Source organism: Cydia pomonella, chromosome 9, assembly GCF_033807575.1.
Source record: "Cydia pomonella isolate Wapato2018A chromosome 9, ilCydPomo1, whole genome shotgun sequence".
In the NCBI taxonomy this organism is placed as follows: Eukaryota; Metazoa; Arthropoda; class Insecta; order Lepidoptera; family Tortricidae; genus Cydia; species Cydia pomonella.
Window position 1 is genome coordinate 13,625,088 of NC_084711.1, and position 22,565 is coordinate 13,647,652.

Below are 22,565 nucleotides of genomic sequence, written 5' to 3' on the forward strand. Positions count from 1 at the left end.
ACTTACGAAATGGGTCACAAATGAAATCTTTTGACTGTACATTACTAGTCGTGCAAGTAGGTATGGCGTTGCGTGGTAAAGCATTATTTAAGTATGTGGTATACTAAAATATTAGATTTTAACAGATTTATTGCATTTCAGCATATAAAGGCAATTTATAAAAATATTTGAAATGCATATTTCCTTTTGTCACCAGTTGTCCCAGTTACATGTGAATATGGCTATAGAGAAAGGTCGATCGGAAATAAGTACATCGTTCTCGGTTAGACATTTACTTTTCAGATTAAGCAACGCAGTATAAGTTCAAATTATTAATTTCTTCTGAAATGCTTGACCCTTAGGTATTAGTAACTATATCACATCAATGCTTACTTAGGTTATTCAAAACATGAAACGTTATTTTACTAATCGAAATATTTTTGACACAGGTTGGTGACATAATATACTTACATAGATTTACATTTATATAATCCATTTACATTATATTAACAAGTAATAACATATAATAACTTAAGTACATAATTCATAAACAAGTAAATAATACTATTTATAACTACAAACTATGACAATAGTTGCATTTTCCAACCTTCCCTCTCATCATATTAATATATTTTTTCATTTGTATTTCACTCGGAAACGAGATTCACGGTGATGCTCTATCCTACAATATCGTGCAGGAGAGCAAAGAATGATTCATCGTTACTAAATATCTGGTTTTACTCGCGGGTAAAACCCACCTCATTACATTGAAGTACGCATTTCACACATTATAGCGAAATATTTCTTACAACAACAATATTTCTTTTCTGAGGTGTTATCACTTACAACTGCACAGTAAAAATACCTAAACTATCAGACTTAATATTAGGCGGTATTTATATCTAAAGCCTTGAATTCAAGATATATGCCGCCTTTGTTTTTCAGCATAAAACTCCTGGGGTCGTATTCAATACGTGGAGTAGTTCGCGCGCTCGGCGCCACCTCCAGCTTGCTCAGCATGGCCGCGAGCCCCGCCACCACCGTCAGGTACGCGAAACGACCTCCTGCAATATATATTGTACATAGCACATAAACGAGATAATAATCAAAATAGTTCAAAGTCCAACTCTAAGATTGATTACCTATCAAGATATCGAGGGTATCGAGACGCAATGCTGCAATGTTTACGGCCAATTTTAAAACAATTATGAGAATGACAGATTACTTTATAAAATATCTCTGCATGAACAAAGAATGTTTGTATAAAAAATGTAAAATCACAACATAACAGCGACGTTATTGTAATAACGATGCTTACCTGGGCAACTTCTCGGACCACTACCGAAAGCGAAAATAGCTGGTGTCTTAGGATCGTTAAATCGTTCTGGGTCAAACTTTTCAGGGTTCGGGAAATAGCGGGCATCGCGTTGCATGCACTGGAGAGGGATAAGCACCGAGTTTCTGAGCTCAAATTTTAAGTCAGTGCCAGTGAGCACACAAGGTGAGGTGCAGAGGCGAGTGACCATCGGCGTCGGCGGGTGCAGGCGCAGCGTCTCAGTAACTGCTTGAGTAGTAAACTTCATAGCTGTTACTGCCTCAAAATTCAAACCACCGTGCCTTTCCATACATTCCTTTATCTCTTCCCTGACCCGATCCTGTAGCTCTTTGTCTTTAGCCAACTGATACAAACAAAACGATAATGTCGTTGCTGAAGCCTCCAGCCCCGCCAACATGAATATAAACGAATTAGATGTAATTAGGGCATCTGTCATTTCGAACTCTTTTTCAGTCTCTTGAACATTCAGCATCAATTGTAGAAAATCACATCTTTGGTCGCCGGAGCGTCTCTTTTTGAGCACCTGGCTTATGGCGGATGTGAAAAAGGCTTCGACGTCTGGAGAATAACTCTTCAAATTCAGCAATTTGAACAATCTGGGGAAAAACGTTCGACAGTAGCGTTTCAAAATGGTGGCACGGTCTACTTTAAACATTTTCTTTGACATTTTGAAGAAGGGCGATTCAGGATTTTTCAGCGATCCAGGATCGACACCGAAGGCGCAACTTCCTATAATATCGGTCGTGTAGCGACACATCACTTCAGGGACCTCAACCTCCCCGAGTGAATTAAGCAAGACACTCCTGAGGTTGTGGGCGCACTCTGATATAAGCGGGAACATCCCTTTCATTTTTACTGAAGAGAATGTTGGAGTAATTATTTGTCGCATCGCCTTCCACTCCGCACCGCTCATATTCGCCACATTTCTTAACAGAGGCTCTCGCCTGGTGTCCGTTGTCGATGCTGCTCGGTCACTAAAGCTAGCAAAATCTGTTGAAAATATAGTCTTCGCAATTTCCAAATCCAGCACCATCAGTGTCGGCCGGCGCGCTTGGAAAATGCCGACATACTTTTCGTTTTTGTACTTCTCATAGAAATATTTTAACATTTTTGCATAGCTGCGCCGGGATGTCAGAGTAGCGCCGAAGTTCCCGAAAATAGGACACGGTTCGCGGTAAATTACTTTTCTTTGTAGCCAGTATTTTCTTCCATTTGAAGCGTAATGAAAAACCGCAAGCAGAACAATAAGCGATAACAAAACCACTAAAAGAACAACACTGAGCCACATTGTAGGTACACTGATTTTATCTGATTCAAGTTATTGTTTGAAAATTAAACGCAGATTATCGCATGCCGGCGTTTCGAGCGTGAGTAAACAAATGCAGGGCGAGACGGCGTGGCCTGCGGGCGAGCTCCGATGCTGGAGTGAGCGAAGCGTGGAATGGCCAACGACTGATAGATAAGCGCTACGGAGCGCGAGCGCCAGTAAGAGTAAAATGATATACCGAGTAGTACATTTTCAAACAATAAAATTCGCGCGGACCGCAAGCAATTATCATGTGTGTCATCAACATCATACAACTAGTATGCATTATTATATTAAAGAAGAGCTATTGTTTTCCAACGTTGCAAAAGAATTCCTAAATGTGCAGATATATATTACTGTCGCTAGTTTTAATACTTTGTTGCCGGCAAGCCCGCTCAAGGCCGCGAATGTTGACGTACCGCGCCCGTGACTTGCATATACTACACCTTAGCTTGTGCGCTACGCTGTCCATTGTGTTCTGGAATAAATAGGTCCAATAATCACCATCACATTAAGTATGCATTACGTTCGCCGATCCTCGCTTAATTTGTACGATTGCCATTCTCAGCGACGAAATCTTGCCAAAAATATTTATCAGATGCGTGCTTGCAATTATGATTGATTACTGGCGTAGGCTAGCTTATTGTTTTTTTTTATAACCGCATTCGAAGTAATAACGTTCCAGGGGATAATCTTTGAGTAGTTTCGCAGCACTGAAGATTAATTACTTCTTACCTATTCTAAGAAATCAAACTCCCAGAGTGCAAAGTGCAAAATTAAAAAATTGTCGACTGACTGAAATTGAGGGAAGACCCCACACAAGAATTGCGAGTACCTAAAGACAAGTAAGTATTTGGTATTTGTAGCGGTAGATATATAACATGAAGCAGGTACTTTAGAATTGTTGGCTTTATTATTCATCTGTGTTGTGTCAAATATCTAACTCAAACAACAACGCAGTACCTTTTCAGTTCATGATTCATGAGCATGACCTTATTTTTACAGTTACAAAAGATAAACTTGTAGATACAACACGATTGAATTGAAAACACAACCGATAGGTCACTTAACCACCAGTAATAGGTATTATGTGGATTGTTTTGAATACCTTTCGCAAACAAACGTAGGAAATTAAAATTAAATACTCATTTATCATTCTGCAAACAATGGTCATTATCGATGTTAATATCATATACCAGTAAATGGCAAAGATTGTATAGAGCTATTCCAAGGTAAGTCTGGCTAAGACTTTACAATTTTTTTTTTTTAAATTGAAACAGAATAAGGGCAAACCCGATTTAAAAGAGAAGCTTTTGAATTAGAAAATGCAATATATCTAGGCCCCCACTATTACAATTGATATAAAATATACATTAAGGTACAGTCAGGATCCTAATACGCATACACTTTTGTGTTGCTGTTAAGGGCCACTTGCACCATCCAGGGTTAGCCACTAACTCGGAGTTAACCGTTAACACAGGGTTCAATTGTACTGGTAACTCCGGGTTAATCCGTGTGATGATATACAGCACGACCACGAAGATTTTGTCATTTCTTTTGCGGTACAAAATCACGAACAAACATTTACTTTTATATTCCTTTACTTACTTACTCCGTTGGCTCAGCGACACAAAATGAGACTTGGCCTCCGACACAAGACAGCACGTTTCTCGGTCCTGTGCGACTTCTCGCCAATTGTTGACTCGAAGTTCGCGCAGATCCGCCTCCACCATGTCGCTCCAGCGATATCTGGGGCGTCCGATAGGACGATCTCCTGCTAGGCGACCCAAGTACGCTCTTTTTATGTTCCGATCTTCGTCCATTCTCTCAAGGTGGCCCAACCAACGGAGTCAGTGGGCTTTACGTTCTCCAATGATGTTAGGTCCAGCCACTAGGTCTTCAATCTCACGGTTCTTAAGGACTGTCCAGCTTCCATCCGGTCTTTGTTTCGGGCCCAGTGTCTTACGGTTTATGTTCCTTTAATTAATTAAAACTGTACTAAAACAGTTAAGGCACTGTGACATAGGGGTTGTGCTGGGTAAATGCTATCTGGCACGAAGACGCTTTTTATAACATTAGTGGTTAGCATAGACATTAGCATAATAGTCCAAATACTACAAAAAAAATGTGCTCATACGGTATACATGTTTAGGCATTGTGACTTAAGAGGTCGTAGTTGTGCTGGGTGGTGCTATGAGGCACGACCACACTATATTTATGACGTAAGTGGATAATTTCATAGTCAAAATACTAAAAATTTTATGTACACAAATTGTACAGTATACAGAACATCAAATATGACAATGGTAGTGCAAACACTTCTTATACTCTAATTTATTAAGTTAAGTAACTAACACAATATGTTAATAGCAGTTTATGTAACTGCTACATAATCAAAGGCATTAAAATACACGAGTCTTAGTTTAAGAAACGAACTAAGTGAGTTTCTTAAAAGGATCACACGAGTGTTTTAATGCCTAATTATGTACAGTTATACATACACTATTTTATCTACACACATATAAGGAATGTCATAAAAGTGAAGGAAGCGAAAGAGGTATGTCAGGATCGTAGCAAGTGGAAATCCGTGGTCTCTGCCTACCCCTTAGGGAAAAAGGAGTGATTATATGTATGTATGTATGTATTATAAACTTTCTATGATATATTCACTACAGTCAACGTTGAGACATCGTTGCTCTGTTCGTACGTACCTGGGTACGTCCTTAAACTACGTCCAAAAGAGAGGTATAGGCTTTGTGATTGTCATCTCGCTTTGTGTGGCACAGCCAGCGGATGTCATTCTACATCTAGAGCAGAGCCCAACTGGGGAAGTACCTCCACCTTACGGAAAACCGCAGCCAAATAACACTAGACCCTACTCAGTGTTGTGTTCCTGCCGGTGAGTAAGGTTGCCAGAGCTCAACGAGGGTGCGGAGTGTTAGGGTCGGCAACGCGCATGTAACTAACTCCTTTGGGGTTGCAGGTGTATGCTTGATTGACACCGACGTAGTATTAAAAAAAAAACAATTTTGATGTTGTTATGAATTATGAAGCAATTACAAAATCATCATAGATAAGAAATTTGTTGTAACAAAATAGTTTATCGTAATGTTGGCCATTATTTACGGATTTTGAAGGCATCATAGAGGGTTTATGATATGTGTAGATTAAAATATTTTTCAAGTTCACTTTTAAACTGCAGTGGTGTTTTTATTTTTATGAATTAACGTTATTCCTGTTATAGCACAATTGCACGAACTGTGGAGGGAATCGTTGGTTTTATCGTTTTAAAGAAGTTAAACAGGTTTTTAGGTTTAAAACTTGATTCCTCTTTAAATTGGGATTCTCAAATTGAAAGCGTTTGTAGCAAAGTCCATAGATTTGTGTATGTGTTAAGTAGGTTAAGACGCACTGCCACCATGGAAGCGACTTTGGCTGCTTACCATGGTTATGTTAGCTCTCAACTAAGATATGGACTTATTCTGTGGGGTAACTGTACAAACTTTGAAAGGGCGTTCATAGCCCAAAAGAAATGTGTGAGGGCAATATTTGGTGTGGCCCCAGACGAATCATTGTAAACCCATTTTTATAAAACTAAATATATTACCCCTGCCTTGTTTATATATTTTAGAGGTTTGCGTCTTTGTTAAAAAACACATGTATCTTTTTAAGACGGCTAAAGAAGTATACCCTCGAAACACTAGAAACCCCGAAAGACTGGCACACGATTACGTTCCAAGGACTTCATTTTTCTCAAAGCAGTGCTATATAATGTGTATAAAAAATTTTAACAAGTTGCCGCCAGAAATTCAACGGCTACCTTTTAATAGCTTTCGAAAAAATGTAGCAGAACTGTTGCGGAAAAAACAGTACTATAATGTAGGGACGTTTCTTTTAGACAACATAAATTAAAGTAAATCTAATAAAAATTTACATCAAATTATTGTTTCTAGTTATTAGTTTATTATTTATATTTGACATTACATTTCAATTAAAATTTTATATGGTTATGCACCCCCTTCTTTATTTTATTTTTTAATTCGTGTTGAAGGCGTTGTAAATTATTTATTAAATTATGTTGTTGTTTTAGGTATGATTGTAAATAAAATTGTTATTTTATAAAATATTTCATATTTAGGCTAGTTAGTAAGATTTGCATGCTGTGTATGGACGGCTAAGAGGATGGACTTGCTTGAAAATATAATGTACCAACTATTGTAACTCCTTTTTTCGCAAATAAATTATTATGAATTATGAATTATGAATTATGAAACATTTTATGTTATGGACGTTTTACAAATACATACTAGTAGTTGGCAATGACTATTCCTATGACAAATCGTAAAGGGTAGAGTATATAGGTGACCGAAATAATAATAAAAATACTCGTTATTAAAAATTATTATTTTTTCTTTTGCCAAAAGAACTTTATTAAACGTTATAGGTATATAAGGGTAATTCCAAGAAAGAGTGATTTTTTTTTTGATGACGGAATTTAAAATATCTGTTTATGACCAAATTTTCTTTGACTATAGACGTTAACTATTCCGACGTTTTTTAATAAACTACATATAGCACAGTATGAGCTATACATATTCTTCAAATAGGAGTACGGATTTTTACAGATACTTGCTAAAGCTGAACTAGTTCAGTGTCACAAACAATAATGTTCAAGGGAAATAGTAACAAACAGTAAGTTCCAAAAAAATTTATCAGAAAACAACAGAAAATTTCTAAGAAAACCAGAAAAAAAACTTGGGCTTCCCTTGTATGACTAAAAAACAACGAATCCTATTATTTTTCAGCTTCAGAATTCGATCATTAGTTAAATATGCAAATTTTGACGACCGGTTTGGCCTAGTGGGTAGTGACCCTGCCTACGAAGCTGATGGCCCCGGGTTCAAATCCTGGTAAGGGCATTTATTCGTGTGATGAGCATGGATATATTTTTTCCTGAGTCATGGGTGTTTTCTATGTATTTAAATATTTATATATTATATATATCGTCATCTAAGTACCCTCAACACAAGCCTTATTGAGCTTACTGTGGGACTTAATCAATTTGTGTAATAATGTCCTATAATATTTATTATTTATTCTCTTTATTTATTTTGGATCTTAGGTTAGGCATTCTATAATATGATTATAAAAGTAAAATACAAAAAAATCATACAAAAAGAAAACAAAATACATATAAACACATTATAAAAAAACCTAACCTAACCTAAACCTAGGGTGCCGCAAGCAGCGGGGCAGGGCCCAAGCTGCCGGTGGTCAGAGCCGCAGAGAGAGGAACCGCCGCACTATCCGCGCCGTGTCCAAGATCACCACCTTCTGCATCTGACCCTTGATCCAACCACCTAGCGAGTCTCTCAAGGTGTTGGCCGAGACTCTTCGTTATGAGACCGTTCGCTGAAACGACTATTATTTATTATTATGTCTTTCCCATCACGGAACAATGGTGTTCCGGACCTTTGGGAGGCGTGCGCGGAGCCGAAGCCAACACGTAGAGGCCCTTTTGACACTTTAATGAAATGTAAAGGGTACACCGAGCGGATGCTGCCCTTGCCCGTGTCATGGGACGCACGCAGAGGCAGCACCCGCCAGGGTGTAAGGACTATTTGAGTTGATGACTCTAACATGAACTGGGCTATTGGGTGAAGGCGATAGACTAAATACTGGGCTGTAGGATATAAAACCGGACGCCTGCCTAATAAAACGGTATTCAATTTTACTCGCCCTCACAAGATGGGCCCCTACAAAAAGCGACATCTAGGATGGCTCAAGGGCAACACCGGTGTGAGCGGCTCAGGGGTGTTGAAAGGTGTACGCCGCTTTCTACCTAGAGGCTGCGAGCAGCCACTGTGCCAACTCGCGTCTTATGCAATTGATCACTTCCACCCCTGGAGTTTAAAGCTCTATCGACTCCACTCTGGCCGGCCGGCTAAGGCAAGCCAGAGGCAGAGAATCCTGTCCCACCCACCCTCCTTGCGGGTAACAGTACTCCCCAGGAGCACTCGGGTACGTGAGGTCGCTACTCCCCAATAGCTCGCCACAAGCTGCCCTGCGTTGACTGATTATTATTATTTATTACATTTCATTCTGATGTCTCACTTTTAAGGAAGTTTACTGAAACACTATACGACTTACTCGTATAATTATTTATTGAAGCACTCTACATTTATACTATACTATTTCTACTGTTTTATTAATATTGAACTGTAACAATATTTTAATGGTAACTATTGGGAAATAAAAATCCCTGTAGTTACCACCAAACCGAGTTGGTGGTAACTATAGTGGTCATTTTTTTTTCCAGTAGTTACCAGTGGGGAAAAAAACCCAGTAGTTACCACTGTTAACAACTTGGTGGTAACTAGTGAAAATAACCCAGATGTAGTCGTAGATTTCATCTAAATCGGTTGAGCAGTTATTGGTTCATCATACAATCCCTTCTCAGTTTTAAGGGATTTTTGGGATAAAAACTATCCTATGTTCTTCCCCGGGACTCAAACTATCTCTATACCAAATTTTAACTTAATTATAATTAGTTCAACGATTTTAGCGTGACGAGGAATTAAAAAATTACTTTTTATGTTTTTACTTCGGAATGGTGGTAATATGATACCATAAATAAATTCAGCAACCCCGATTGATACGAAAACGATACCAAACTTGGCCTAGCTAGTAGCTTAAATGATATATATATAAAGATAAAGTTGAGAGCCCCCACTTAAAAAATTACATCAAAAATCTTGGTGGCTGCACTTCTTAAATCCATCCTTGGGTTCTAAGGACGAATCCTGCCAAATGAAATCTTTTGTTCACGCAACGCCGTATTTTATGAGCTGCACATAAAACTAAATTGATCATAGTCTGTGCAAAGAGTGAATCGGCCGGGATAACAACGGGAATGCTTACTTGCCATAACCATCCCACTCCGTGAAACATAGATACATTGTAAAAATACCTCATCTATCAGAATTAATATTAGACGGTATTATTTATAAAGCTTTGAATTCAAGATATATGCCGCCCTTGTTTTTGAGTATGAAACTCCTGGGGTCGTATTCAATACGTGGAGTAGTTCGCGCGCTCGGCGCCACCTCCATCCTGCTCAGCATAGCCGCGAGCCCCGCCACCACCGCCAGGTAAGCGAAACGACCCCCTGGAATACGTATTTACAGTACAGATACAAATAAATAAGATATTAATCAAAATAGTTGAAAGTTCAACGCTAAGAGTGATTACCTATCAAGATATCGAGAGCATCGAGACTCAATGTCGCAATGTTTAAGGCCAACTTTAAAACAATTATGATAATGACAAATTACTTTATAAAATATATCTGAATGAACAAAGGATGTTTGTATAGAAAAATGTATTATTATCACTGCATGACAGGGACGTTATTTTAACAATGATGCTTACCGGGACAACTTCTCGGACCGCTACCGAAAGCGAAAATAGCTGGTGTCTTAGGGTCGTTAAATCGTTCTGGGTCATACTTTTCAGGGTTCGAGAAATATCGGGCATCGCGTTGCATGCACTGGATAGGGATCAGCACTGAGTTTCTGAGCTCAAATTTCAAGTCAGTGCCAGTGAGCACACAAGGTGAGGTGCAGAGACGAGTGACCATTGGTGCCGGTGGGTGCATGCGCAGCGTCTCAGTAACCGCTTGAGCAGTAAGCTTCATAGCGGTTACCGCCTCAAAATTCAAACCGCCGTGCGTTTCCATACATTCCTTTATCTCTTCCCTAACCCGATCCTGTACCTCTTTGTCCTTAGCCAACTGATACAAACAAAACGATAATGTAGTTGAAGACGTTTCAAGCCCCGCCAACATGAATGTAAACGAATTCGATGTAATAAGGGCATCTGTCATTTCGAACTCTTTTTCAGTCTCCTGAACATTCAGCATCAATTGTAGATAATCATTTCTTTGGACGCCGGAGCGTCTCTCATTGAGCACCTGGCTTATGGCGGACGTGAAAAACACTTCAACGTCTGGAGGATAACTCCTCAAATTCAGCAATTTGAACAATCTAGGGGAAAACGTCCGACAGTAGCGTTTCAGAATCGTGGCACGGTCTACTCTATACATTTTCTTTGTCATTATGAAGAAGGGAGATTCAGGATTTTTCAGCGATCCGGGGTCGACACCAAATGCGCAACTTCCTACGACGTCTGTCGTGTAGCGGCACATTACTTCAGGGACCTCGACCTCTCCGAGAGAATTAAGCAAGACATTCCTGAGGTTGTGGGCGCATTCTGATATAAGCGGGAACATCCCTTTCATTTTTGCTGAAGAGAACGTGGGACTAATAATTTGCCGCATCGCCTTCCACTCTGTACCTCTCATATTTATCACATTTCTTAATAGAGGCTCTCGCTTGGTATCCGTTGACGATATTCTCAGGTCACTAAAACAAGCAAAATCTGTTGAAAATATAGTCTTCGCTATATCCATATCCAGCACCATCAGTGTGGGTCGGCGCGCTTGGAAAATGCCGACATATTTTTCGTTTTTATACTTCTCATATAAATATTTTAACATTTTTGCATAGCTGCGCCGCGATGTCAGAGCAGCGCCGAAGTTCCCGAAAATAGGACACGGTTCTTCGTAAAGTACTTTCCTTTGTAGCCAGTATTTTCTTCCATTTGAAAGGTAGTGAAAACCCGCAAGCAGAACAATAAGCGATAACAAACCCACTAAAGGAACAAGACTGAACCACATTGTACGCTGATTTTATCTGATTTAAATAATTGTTGGCGTGGCGTTTGGAACGTGAGTAAATAAATGCAGGGAGAGACTGCGTGGCCTGCGGACGAGGTCCGAAGCTGTAGTGATAGAAACGCCAAGCGGACAACGGCTTGATAAGCCCTACGGAGTGTCAGCACCGCCTGAGTAAATGTACGGCTACAGAGTAGTACACCTACAAACAATAATTTTCCAATAACAGTACATTTTACATGTAAAATTACAATGAAAACTTATGAACTTTTTTTTAATTATGTCACTTATTGATACAAACCAAGTAGCATAAATGAGTTTAACTTTTAAAATATTGACGTTTAAAATTTAATATTTTTGTGTATGTTTAAAAATATTTAATTTGATGAATTTAACAGCAGTTTAAAATAATTTTCATGGCTGAATGCAGTCAAGAAATTACAACGTGGCGGACGAATGTTAGATATGTCACCATATTTAAGAATTATATCGCTTAAAATTTAGTTTTTTCTTCGCAAGTGTAATGAAAAACATTGTGTGTAAATCCGGGGGTAAGAATATTGGAAGCTCGGGTCTTTAATTCCCTCGTATCCAAAATTTCACTTACCCTCTCGTTGCAAAATGTGTAATCTTACCGTAGCAGGTTTCTAGCACTAACGATCACGGATCAAAGCCGCGGACGGACAGACAGATGGATATGGCGAAACTACGGTCACAGCAAAGTAAACTCACAATAACGACAGAAAAAATCTATCTTACAACCGAACCTGCTCACAAAATTACACGAGAATCAGTTGAGAAATGCGAGCTGCAGAGGAGAACATCAGGACAAACAGAAGCATTTTTGGTCAAGCTGGACGGACAGACAGATGGATATGGCGAAACTACGGTCACAGCAAAGCAAACTCACAATAACGACAGAAAAAATCTATCTTACAACCGAACCTGCTCACAAAATTACACGAGAATCAGTTGAGAAATGCGAGCTGCAGAGGAGAACATCAGGACAAACAGAAGCATTTTTGGTCAAGCTGGACGGACAGACAGATGGATATGGCGAAACTACGGTCACAGCAAAGCAAACTCACAATAACGACAGAAAAAATCTATCTTACAACCGAACCTGCTCACAAAATTACACGAGAATCAGTTGAGAAATGCGAGCTGCAGAGGAGAACATCAGGACAAACAGAAGCATTTTTGGTCAAGCTGAAATGGAGATCGTCGCCAACGTTTCTATCAAAAATAGTAGAATAAAAACTTATTTTGCTGGCTGCTGCATTAGAAGATGAAAATGATGACACCAAAGGCAGGGGCGGAAGGTACACTAATGGATTCGATAGGTCGTGACTTCACCCGACGGCGCGCGGAGTGACCGAACGGAGCCGATTACGTGCAACGACAGCCGAGCGCCGCCGTCCGCGTACGCGAGCAGCCGACCGGTCGGAAGCGGTGCCAATAATATTCAAATACAGGATCTGACTACTATGCAGACGCTCTAAATTCCTTTGGTAACTAGTAAAATGCGCTTTGGCGCGCTCCGACTCGGCCCGTTCGGTGAGAATCGTACTTAGTGTAACGAATGTCGCACATGGCCCCGCCATGCTTTGAGTTAGCGCAGTTGGAAACTAGCTTGCATACAAACACTGCAATCAATCTAAAAAGGTACAACTATGAACGTTGTGGTAATCTTCGTTGGTGGTCTAAGAGACAGGCCATTAGCATTCAAAGCAAGGAATGGTTATATAATAATGTTGATGAGATTTTATATCCTTTATTCAACAGGTACCGTTACGAATCAATTACAAGTTTTTTGACATACGTTAGATTTCATAGGTAGGTATAAGATTTTATCGCGGACTGTACTTATCTTTGATATTAAATAATATAAGGCGATTCTAACGAGCTTAAATTCAATAGAGTTGCGTTGTTTTATTATAAAATTACTATGACCGTTTTCAGTCTTATCTGAGAATATTAAAATGCCTTTATCTGAGAAGCAGTATTTGTGTAGTATTTGCATAAATTGCAAATAATTGAGTATGAATACATTTCAATAATATGTATGCAACTCACATAATAGAATCCATCATAGAAACACTAAGCACGTATATTACAAATACACGCACAACTGCACAATGCAATGGATGTGATAAAAAGTTTCTCGTTACATTAAGATAACATTTCCTCTAGATTGAATGTTGTTTTAGATACTAGTTTTCTGACCGTATTTTTGTAGAATGATTAATAGGCCTTTTCATCTAAGTCAAATGTTTTAAGCAGCATCCTGATGTTGACACTTGCGTTCGTGGCTGTATGGGTCCTATGCGAGAAATGAAGACACGCGGCAGGTATATGCTTCCCCAGGTGAGCGGGAGTTGGAAGCCCACTCGTGGCGCCTCATGCGTTTCTCTTTTAAACAGGTAAGCCAGGCATCGTCGTGCTTGGATTGATCATCATGAATAGCACGACGCCACACGGGTCGGCCTTCGGTCATTATCTGCCATTTGTTACATGGGATGTTAAAAGCAACCATATCACGCTTGACGCAATCTTTAAAGCGCAGCATTGGCCGCCCGACCGGTCTTTTTGGGTCTGCAACCACCCCTAGCAGGATTTGACGTGGTAACCTAGTCCGTTCCATTCGATACACATGCCCAAGCCACCTTAGCCGGCTCTTCTTTATGGATGTGATACAATGGTGCTGTGCCTCGCTTTAGAACAGACTCATTTGTTTGAACGATTAACATTCTCATAAATTATTGTACCCAGTCATTATATCGGTACAGATAATCATGTACAACTTATACTGTAGTCAAAACTGTTAACTGTCGCACTTATTGCAATAGGTATAACGATGGTCAGTTGTGCTGACAAGTACAAGATAAATCTAGGTTGGAATTATTTCTTACTAAGAACATATCCCTACTACTATTATAAATACGAAAGTAACTCTGTTTTTACCACTTCACGCTTAAACTCTGAGCCGTTTTAAATGAAATTTAGTACCTATGGAGACAGTTTAAGGCCCAGGGATGGACATAGAATAATTTTTATAAATTTAAATCGAAGCTATTTTTTTACAATATGGGCGGCAAACGAGCAGACGGATCACCTGCTGGTAAGCGATTACCGCCGCCCATGGACACCTGCAAAAGTATGTGAGAGAGGAACGCACAGGTGAGGACTGCCGACCATCTTAATGTTGAGGATGGAAATGTTATCGCGTAGGGCGATGGCGAAAAGAAGAGGCAGGGATTAATCCGAACAATTCCTCGGAGCACTCCCCGTTATAGGTACATGCGACAGAAAATGAAGAGCGAGGCCACATCTCTCGCAGCGCCAAGGAGTTAAGCCGATCCGTAATAAGTTTATTATATTTGTTAAAATATGTAAAGTCAGCGTCAGATAAGTGACCTTCAGAGTGGTGAAATATATCAAGATAACAAAGGTGTATCGCAATATATTTGGCTGACTGTACCTACCATATTAAATATCCTTTAGCAATGTAAATTGACAAAAACAACTGAACTTGTGAATATGGTTTTACTCTATTTTAATGTGCTAACTATTTAATATGTAATATCGAAATATAAAACATCCTGTAGTCAACTAGGTTTCAATCGTTTGGTGATGTAATACAAATTCCGAGAACTGATATAGAATATGATAATTTAGTTACTCTATTCTAGTGCGCACATCTTAAACGACTGCGATAAAATAACAAATCAAGCGATTCGCTGAATCTACTTTAGCCTATACCACCAGTCAGCCCGTTAGGCTGCGCTTCCACCAGAGATGTGCAAAGATCCGTAGCGAGGGATGTGTTTCATAAGAACCATGTAGTGATACTCTTGGCTCTTAACAAACACATCCCCCGCTACGCATCCTCGCACATCTCTGGGGGAAACGCGGCCTTATGCTACATTCCAAATGAAACTATTTGAATCGTGTCGTTTATATAAATACTATATTTCTGTCCAAGGGGCCTAGCCAAGTGACAACCGTTTACGAGTACTTATAGAAAACGTCAATCGAAACATCAATAATGCCTATAAATTATATGATGAGATGACGTGACTTTCCGTCGCATCTGTGATACCGATGCGATTTTAATTTTCGTCTGGAATTTGTCCATAAACGATTCTCATATTCAATATGACATATTGGATACGGCGTTTGATTACTTATGGATTGAAGATTTTTCAACAAATGTTTTTACGATTAGTATATTACGATGCAAGTGCGAAAAATAGGACATTCGAAACGAGTGGCGATAAATTAAAACACTACTGAGAGGAGTATTTTAAATCGACGCGAGTTGTAAATTACGTATTCGCACATGTATCGTACAACGTTTTACAGTACATATGGTCCTTTAAATGTTCGACACAGTAACGTAATATGCTTATTTTCGCACTAGTGAGGCAGAGTAGCACCATATGTACTGTAAATTAAATTATTTTATTTTAAACGCTCTTTATAGAAAAAAAATGAACTAAAAGCAACACTTAATTGACGTATGATAAACCTTATTTACGAATTATTAGTTAACAATGAGGACGATGGTACAATACAGACGGTATAAACCCTATTATGAAAACACGGAACACATCCCTGATAATTGAACAACAATCAACAAAATGAACGGCACCAATGGACGAATTAAGGGAATTAAGAATCAATAAATCATTGGTTCCATTCTTTATTTATCTTACGGCCACTTTCCCCTGTTCGGTGCAGTGACCTCACTCGCGATGAGTGTTCCCATCCTGGTAAAGATATACTACGCACACGCCAGGTTTTGGTCGAAATGTGAGTCGAAATGCAGGAGGTTGATAATGGCCGTCAAAGGGTTAAGTACATATTTGTGATAAACAATTAACTTTAAATAGAAATTAAGATAACTTTTCTTATAATTGTTTGTTTTCATTTACCTAACAAAAAAAATCTATCTAAAAATAATCAACATGCGCATTTAACTAACAAGGTGTTTAACACTTTCTGTCATAATCTACGTGTAATTTCATCTATCAACGTGAAGTGGCCAGTTAAGAGTTAGGTAAAGGAGGTTGTACTCGTAGAATCTGTTCGATGTAGTCTCATTTAAATCTCTCATTAACAGGGTGTTATTACATAGCTTTGTTTTCCATTTTTCTCAACAAAAAAAAAACATCATAAAAGCTATTACTTAGATATGCTCCAGGAGCTGTAAAAATAATGGTAGCTAATTTGTTATCACTTTATATTGTATATAGTGACGAGCACTTTAAACAATTAACACACCGACACGACATAAAATGGCCGAAAGTTAGTGGTAAAATCGTAAAATATCTACATTATAGTCTGCTCGATGAATTGATGTCGCTTTGTTATTCATGACGGTGGACAAGTATCCGGTTATAATATAAAATATGCACATGTAAATGAAAGACAAAAGTGCAATAAAATATTACAATAAAGCACAGCAAAACAGCAATCAGCTACAACAATAGGTTATTTTAGTTTTACTATTGATTATTTAAAATTCAACTTATTTTTCCGTGTATTTCCGTCTTCACTGATTTCATATAATGTCTGCTGCAAAACAAATTGGATATGTATGAAGTAAACTAACCCATTTGCTGTTTACTAATACATATTAGGCAGTTTGAGTATGTAGTTAGTTACAGTTTTTGTAGTTATTACATGCTTTTACTTACATCGGTATAGTGTGACGGACGGGAAGCCACGACGGTCAGCAGGGTAGCGGCCGCAGCGCGCAAATCGTTAACTTCGCGCTCGTTCTAGATGATACTCACAGCGTATTGTGCCACGTATCAAGAATATCAGGATCGCTAGTGGACAAGAATGGTAAATACTAGACTTACATCGGTATAATGTGACGGACGGGAAGCCACGACGGTCAGCAGGGTAGCGGCGGCAGCGCGTACAGCATTCGCTTCGCGCTCGTTCGAAATGAAACTCACAGCGTATTGTGCCATTGACTCCGATGGGATCGCTATACATAAACACACGAGTATTATTGGATTTAGTTAGACATAAGGAGACTTAATTTAACTATAACAGAAAAATGTCGCACCTACGGACTAAGCTGCGTCTAAATATCCTGTGAAACAATATTTATTTGATTTAATGTTGCCGCCAAGTCTACCACATTAATATAAACTATGAATTGAAACTATGAGGTGTAATTGCTTGAGAACGTCTCACGAGGTGCTTCAGTCGATAAAGTATAACTAATCAAATATCATCCAGACAGTAGTACCGTACCTTGAAGTAACTGCGGCGAGAGTTGGCTGTACCGCGCCAACTGCGCTAGGACGCGCAACGCCGCGGCTCGTAACGAGGCGCGCGCGCTGCCCGCACATGCCACTACGCAGCGAACAGCATCACCCGACCAGGCTTCGCTCCAACGCTGCGATGAAAATTTTGCATGAGATAGACAATTTAAAACTAGAGCACGGAATAGCATAGCGCGTCAAATGCGAACCAAACCTGAGTGTTTTAGTGTTCTATCGCGCGTGACAAAAGGCCTAAGACTGTTAACCGTACCGCCGGCCGGCGTGTGAAGGAGGAGAAGGTGCTAATCGTAAGAAGAACCAGTCACATCGAGAGGATTCCACCATTGCTGCAACCTCAGGTTAGTCCCGTGCATGATAATCCTGTTGGACTGAATTTCTCTTGTTGTATCGCTTGTTACCGGCGAGTGTAGATATTTATGCTCGATCCAGTATGTTACCGATTGGCATTGCATCTTGATTAAAACCGCGCTAATTTGTAACATTCTTTTATACCAAAAAGAATGTTACAAATTAGCGCGGTTTTAATAAAGATGCAATGCCAATCCGTAACATACTGGATCGAGCATAAATATCTACACTCGCCGGTAACAAGCGATACAACAAGAGAAATTCAGTCCAACAGGATTATCATGCACGGGACTAACCTGAGGTTGCAGCAATGGTGGAATCCTCTCGATGTGACTGGTTCTTCTTACGATTAGCACCTTCTCCTCCTTCACACGCCGGCCGGCGGTACGGTTAACAGTCTTAGGCCTTTTGTCACGCGCGATAGAACACTAAAACACTCAGGTTTGGTTGTTTAATCCATAAAAACGATTTAAATCGGTAGCGGTCGATCCGCACGCCTTGTGCGTTTCGTTCGTTCTTCATCATCTGGCTCTGTGTGGTAGGGCACAGCACAGCGGATGTCATTCCAGATCTAGAGCAGAACCCAACTGGGGAAGTACCTCCACCTTACAGAAAATCGCAGCCAAATAACACTAGACTCTACTCATAGTGTTGTGTTCCTGCCGGTGAGTAAGGTTGCCAGAGCTCAACGAGGGGTGGGAGGGTGTTAGGGTCGGCAACGCGCATGTAACTCCTCTGGAGTTGCAGGCGTACATAGGCTACGGATACTGCTTACCATCAGGCAGGCCGTATGCTTGTTTGCCACCGACGTAGTATAAAAATAAATAAAAAAAACACACAATTAAAATATTTCATACGACATGTGCTAATATTATTTGTCTCAGTGTAAACAAAAATATATCATAATTATGATATCAATTTTCAAATTCAAAATGGCGGACATGTTTTATAACTTATTTTAAGAAATTATGAGTAGTTTAAGGCTTTAAAAAGCAAGAAATTGTTTCTTGCTTCTGTTTGTATATGTATCATGTAGTATTTGATGTTTTCATTATTTTTGAAAGTCCTCAGGGTGCCGATTACGAAAATGACATCCATTATGGAACCCAAGATGGCGGACATTCATTTTTCTTAAAAATCGATATGGGTGTCATCTCCGAGGTTCCTCGGGGATCCGATTACGAAAATGACGTTCATTTTGCAATCCAAGATGGCGAACATTATTTTTTCTTAAGTCGATATGGGTGTCATATCCGAGGTTCCTCAGGATTCTGATTACGAAAATGACGTCTATTTTGAAATCCAAGATGGCGGACATTAATTTTTCTTAAAAATCGATATGGGTGTCATCTCCGAGGTTCCTCGGGGTTCCGATTACGAAAATGACGTTCATTTTGAAATCCAAGATGGCGGACATTAATTTTTCTTAAAAATCGATATAGGTGTCATCTCCGAGGTTCCTCGGGGATCCGATTACGAAAATGACGTTCATTTTGAAATCCAAGATGGCGGAAATTATTTTTTCTTAAAAGTCGATATGGGTGTCATATCCGAGGTTCCTCGGGATTCCGATTACGAAAATGACGTCTATTTTGAAATCCAAGATGGCGGACATTAATTTTTCTTAAAAATCGATATGGGTGTCATCTCCGAGGTTCCTCGGGGTTCCAATTACAAAAATGACGTCAATTTTGGCGGTTCTTGTTGGTGCAGATTTCAAAAATAGAGACCATTTTAGAATTAAAGGTGGTTGATATCACGGCTACACACATCGACACCCATTTCAAAAAGTAGCGTCCGCCATATTTATTTTCAAAATAGATGCCATTTTTAAATCCACACCCCTAAAAACCCAGAAAACAACACCCATGACGACTTTTTCAAAAAAGTGACGTCCGCCATCTTTATTTCCAAAATGGACGTCATTTGTAAAATTAGTACACATACATCATACAACATGAAAACTAAAAACATTTCCATCCTCTTTTGGGCAGTTGTGTAAGTCTGTGATAACCCTAGGTAGGTACGGAGACCTTGAGCGGTGTCGGCATTTACGCAAACATCAAAGGCGTCGACCCACTGTTACTTTTTACACTGTGCTTTTAGTGTGTAAACGAAAACGTCACATGATATATCAAAAGAAAAGTTATTTTATCTTATACCTTTAAACGAGCAATTCTTGTATATATATTATATATAATTATATTTCTGTGATCTCGGAAACGGCTCTAACGATTTCGCTGAAATTTGGTATATAGGGGTTTTTGGGGGTATACAATCTATCTAGATTAGTCTTATGTTTGGGAAAACGCGTGTTTTCGAGTTTTCATGCGTTTTTCTTTCGACGCAGAATATGGTCACTAATTTCGTGTTGCCGGCCACTGTCATTCTGGTCCAGCGGGTTAAGACGCGGACTGCTAAACGAGTGTTACGGGTTCGAATCTCGCCCGGTGACTAACTTTTGTTTTTTTTTATATGTTCAAGTTTATATATAATTTTTTAATTTTTATTGTTTTACACAAGTTTAATTTAGTAAAAAAAAATGACCTATGTAATAAGAGAAATCGACAATAGATGGCGTTACTCTGTGACAAGTGCTGTAAGGTTAAAATCGATTGTAAATAATAATAATTGTCAGTTCACATTTTACTTTTTAAGTTTATGTAGATTATCACCACCATATTACAATAAATAGTTATAACCGAGCAAAGCTCGGTCGCCCAGGTACTATATTACTAACTGTACTAGGTTGCCTTTTTAACAAGTTGGTCCAGTCCATGGTTGCCTACATTTTATATAAAAATCGGTTAATCTAGGCGACCATTAACTGGACCAACTTTTTTAATACGGCAACTTTCAAATAAGCTTTCATTTGATATATCATACGATGAAATAACAAACAAAAAAACTATCCGTACGCAATCTTACAAGGCAACCTACTTGAAATGTATCACTGTGAATTTTGTCTTACATTTATTTCTTATCAGAAATAAATAACATGAGGGTGCATATACAAGGTACAAGGAAGGAAGGAAGGAAGGAAGGGTGGTCATCTGTATGAGAATGTGTTTTTTTTTATGTCTCTATTTGACCCAATGGTTGACTGGTATAGAATGCCTTTTGGCATTAAGTCCGCCATTTGTACATTTTTCTTTGTTTGTGCAATAAAGTTTAAATAAATAAATAATATTCATATAACGCGATAACGAATTTTACGTGAACGAAACCGCGGGCAATCCCTAGTATAGTAATAAATACGGGTAGGTAAATTGCCATTAGTATACTAACAACAAAATAACAATTTTCTATTGCTATTAATTTAAAACACGCTTTAGGAATTGTTTTGATGGACCGTAGACGCAGTCAAGGGCACCTCGCTCCCCACTACCGTTGTTCGCTGCATCTTGCCACAGCGCGCGGCGCGCGCAAACTTGCCGCGCGTTTGAAACGTAACGTATTTATATAAGCAAGGAATGCATACATATCAGTAATGAGTGTCGCCGTGATTTTATATTTCTAAATTTTTGTTTAGTAACTGAGATCATTGTTGATGATCGATTATTATTAACTCTACAAACTTTAATTCAATATTAGCTATACTGCTTAACCTGAAATCAATATATAGACAAGCACATTGTCTACATGTCTAACTTTTTACTAGAATACTAAGTTGATCGATAATATCGTAATTTTGCAATATCAGCAACTCTAATTCTATATTTACAAAATAACTCGTGTTTTTACGTTTACCAGAAAGCAGCTGTTCCAGATTTCTAAAAACTGAAAATTGTACATAAATTGAAGTGTTATTCGATATGCTAAAGTTTTCTGTAACTTTAATTCTATATTTACTTAGTTATTAGCAAAAATTAAAATATTTAAATATAACCGAAAGCTCAACCTTAAAATTTCTAACTTTTTACCAAAGTATTATTTAACATACTCCCAATGACATATCAAAAAAGAAAAAACTTTAATATTATCGAAACCCATTTTTGTTCAACCGCTGGTCTACACCATTTTAAAGCGCCATCGACCACGCCTGTTGTTGCTCAAAGTCGTAACCAGCTGAGGAAAAATCTCCGCCTTAAAGTCGTTGTGAGGGATCCCTCATTAGACATTTCACGATTTGAAGTAGTTTTCTTAATACTTCAGTACGTGCGCTGCGTAGTATGCCACTACGCAGAGCGGCAAAACCGGGTTAACCCGGTTTTGCTGTTCTACCAAATCCGAAAAACCGGTTTTCTAAAATTCGTGCGGGTTTGTGTCCCCTACCTGCGGCGGTATGCCCTCCTCGTGGATCTGCCTCAACATGGCCAGCAGAGACAGCACGGCGTCGAGTCGGCACGCCTGTCCCTTGCGGCCGCTGCCCGCACAGCACCCGCTCAGTGTGCGAGTCACTAGCGCTAGGCAAGAGTCTCGTGTGCTCTCTGAGAGCTTGCAGTAGCGGGAGTACAGGGCGTAGCGTATGCAGCGCATCAGCTCGTTTAGGTACCCTGGAAATTAAATTAGTTTCAAAAAGTCGCCTGAAATATAATGATAAACCTATAAAAAAAG

General features: G+C 39.1%; 3 protein-coding genes across 4 annotated transcripts in view; all 3 read right to left on the reverse strand.

The window, feature by feature from the left end:
- The window catches only part of LOC133520923 (rotatin-like), a 55,145-nt gene that overhangs the window by 14,706 nt on the left and 17,874 nt on the right, over positions 1-22,565 (reverse strand). For both annotated transcript variants that reach the window (XM_061855610.1, XM_061855609.1), the window contains 3 exons: positions 22,284-22,504; positions 17,629-17,773; positions 17,226-17,356 (listed from right to left, as the gene is read on the reverse strand). In XM_061855610.1, coding sequence (XP_061711594.1) covers positions 17,226-17,356; positions 17,629-17,773; positions 22,284-22,504 — 497 coding nt within the window. The remainder of the gene's footprint in view (positions 1-17,225; positions 17,357-17,628; positions 17,774-22,283; positions 22,505-22,565) is intronic.
- On the reverse strand, positions 257-3,841 carry LOC133520930 (cytochrome P450 6a2-like). Its single transcript, XM_061855637.1, has 2 exons — positions 1,298-3,841; positions 257-1,043 (listed from the first exon to the last, which is right to left on the reverse strand). The coding sequence occupies exons 1-2, from the start codon at positions 2,601-2,603 to the stop codon at positions 865-867; spliced, it is 1,485 nt and encodes a 494-aa protein (XP_061711621.1). The 5' UTR covers positions 2,604-3,841; the 3' UTR covers positions 257-864.
- LOC133520931 (cytochrome P450 6k1-like) lies at positions 8,766-11,616 on the reverse strand. The gene is made up of 2 exons (XM_061855638.1): positions 10,053-11,616; positions 8,766-9,789 (listed from the first exon to the last, which is right to left on the reverse strand). The coding sequence occupies exons 1-2, from the start codon at positions 11,356-11,358 to the stop codon at positions 9,626-9,628; spliced, it is 1,470 nt and encodes a 489-aa protein (XP_061711622.1). The 5' UTR covers positions 11,359-11,616; the 3' UTR covers positions 8,766-9,625.

Bases quoted from the DNA above. Each gene is read 5' to 3' on its own strand.
- LOC133520931 (XM_061855638.1), bottom strand. From the start codon at position 11,358: ATGTGGTTCAGTCTTGTTCCTTTAGTGGGTTTGTTATCGCTTATTGTT. The intron at 9,790-10,052 runs GTAAGCATCATT...TACGTATTCCAG, and splicing joins CGGTCCGAGAAGTTGTCCCG to GGGGTCGTTTCGCTTACCTG.
- LOC133520930 (XM_061855637.1), bottom strand. From the start codon at position 2,603: ATGTGGCTCAGTGTTGTTCTTTTAGTGGTTTTGTTATCGCTTATTGTT. The intron at 1,044-1,297 runs GTAAGCATCGTT...TATATATTGCAG, and splicing joins TGGTCCGAGAAGTTGCCCAG to GAGGTCGTTTCGCGTACCTG.